At 32.9% G+C, this 1,841-nt stretch overlaps 1 protein-coding gene across 1 annotated transcript in view; it reads right to left on the bottom strand.

Moving 5' to 3' along the window:
- The window catches only part of HPSE (heparanase), a 78,543-nt gene that overhangs the window by 12,701 nt on the left and 64,001 nt on the right, over positions 1-1,841 (bottom strand). The window contains exons 11-12 of the mRNA XM_007946806.1: positions 1,578-1,696; positions 332-478 (exon numbers count right to left, since the gene is read on the bottom strand). Coding sequence (XP_007944997.1) covers positions 332-478; positions 1,578-1,696 — 266 coding nt within the window. The remainder of the gene's footprint in view (positions 1-331; positions 479-1,577; positions 1,697-1,841) is intronic.

The raw sequence follows: 1,841 nt of genomic DNA, 5'->3' as shown, positions 1-1,841 counted from the left end.
TATGCTTTATTTTAGAGACTGTGTTACCAAGAATTGTAAGTCTATTTAGAGCAAATAATCCAAATACATTTAGTGGAGCTTTATATACCAAGTTGTTGTGAAATGCAAAATATTCCCTAAGGTAACTGCTACTTTGTGTTCATTGTGTTTGTAATCTTTCTGTTTTGGACTCTCACAGTAAGTTGTATCTGCATTAATAAGTATTCATATATAAACTTCCTGAATGTAAGAATAGTTGGACTTGGAGTAGTTGACTTTGTGGTTCCCTACCAATACTGTAAATGCCAACAAATTTGAAGAAAGTTAGAAATAAGCAAGGAAGAATACTCACTTGGAAAGTAATCCATCAGGTCCTAAAGGTTTTATGAGGTATTTATCCACTTGTTTGTCAAATAAATGATATGGCAACTGTAAGCGCATGGTGATATTATGTAGGTTTAAGGCATACAGAGTTAAATCGCCTTCTTTATACCTTGGGCTAAAAGCAAATAGATTAACTTGATAAAAATATTTATCTAATGTAAGCAATTAAAAAGTCAGTTACAAATATGATCATGGATATTAGTATTCATAATGATGATGAGTCCTTTCAGTGTCCACCCTTAAAACATGGTAAAAAGTACTGCTCTTTACACTACCATTTTCAGAGCTATTGCATTCTGCAATCTTTCCTCTTTTGCCAGGTTGAGTTGCTAGTATGTCAACTAGGAAGATGAAATAATAAAAAGTATATTTTGAGGGTTCCCGTGAATTCAAATTATAAGCCATATGAACAGAGACTTTTTCTAGCTTTAAAAAATATTGGAAACAAACAAAAAAGTTCAATCTATTGATGCTTTGCAGAATTTATCTATCCAAATAATTCTCCCATTACTCCCTAGTGCGGCCCTTACTCCTCACAGAGCTCTCATTCACTAGAAATGGGCTAGCATGACTATTTTAGCATCATTCTATCCATAAAGATAGATTCAAACCAAGAAGAGGAAGAAACCTTCTGAGACTTAAGAACATGTTTTGCTACCTGAGACCAGAGCAATGGCTCACAAAAATCTCTGTGGCCTCTTAACTGCAGGAATTGTGGTTGACTCTTTTGAAAGTAAGGTTGTTGGTGTTCTTCTTTAATAATTTCAAGTTATTAAGTATGATACAAGAGTATAAGTATATTCATATAATATTCATTCATATAAATTAGTATTTATATTCATTTATAGTTTTTCAATGAATTAACCAGTCATCTAAAAATAGTTAAATTTTCTTACATTTAGTTTGATTCATTATTTAAATCCAATATATATAGCCATTATGGATTATGGTAATTAATATCATTGCACAAAACTTTGCTGGACTGTAAATGTCTGTATTCAAGCTAAGCCTTCTCAGTTAGACTCTAAACAAACCCATTGCCATCGAACCAATCCCAATGAGTTAGACTCTGGCATATAAGAATAAGCACAACACACCGACACATCTTAGACCTGCTATATAGGCATATATGGCAATAGGATGTCAGAAGAGGAAGTTACTGATTAAGCACATAATTTGTAAATTGATTGATAAAGGGTGCTTTTCATACTTACTGATTGTTATTTGTGCAGTGAAGGTATACTCGAAGCTTGCTTCCTTCTGTACCTTTCACATTTGCCATTAACACATTGGTGCCCACCAGTTTCTTGAATAGAAGAGATAGCCAATAATCCTAGTTTTGGTGGAAGGGAGAGAAATAGATTTTTTATTTATTTCACTTCTTTAACAAAAAAAGTGGTGAGCAAATTGTTATATTACAAACAGTGCAACTGTTAACCTGTTGTTATTGTTATGTTGTTAGGTGCCATTGAGTTGGC

Source organism: Orycteropus afer, unplaced genomic scaffold (genome assembly GCF_000298275.1).
Source record: "Orycteropus afer afer isolate SDZICR_OR568_19922 unplaced genomic scaffold, OryAfe1.0 scaffold00172, whole genome shotgun sequence".
NCBI lineage: Eukaryota > Metazoa > Chordata > Mammalia > Tubulidentata > Orycteropodidae > Orycteropus > Orycteropus afer.
The sequence above is the reverse complement of the archived record's forward strand: the minus strand, read 5'-3'. Positions and strand labels throughout refer to the sequence as shown.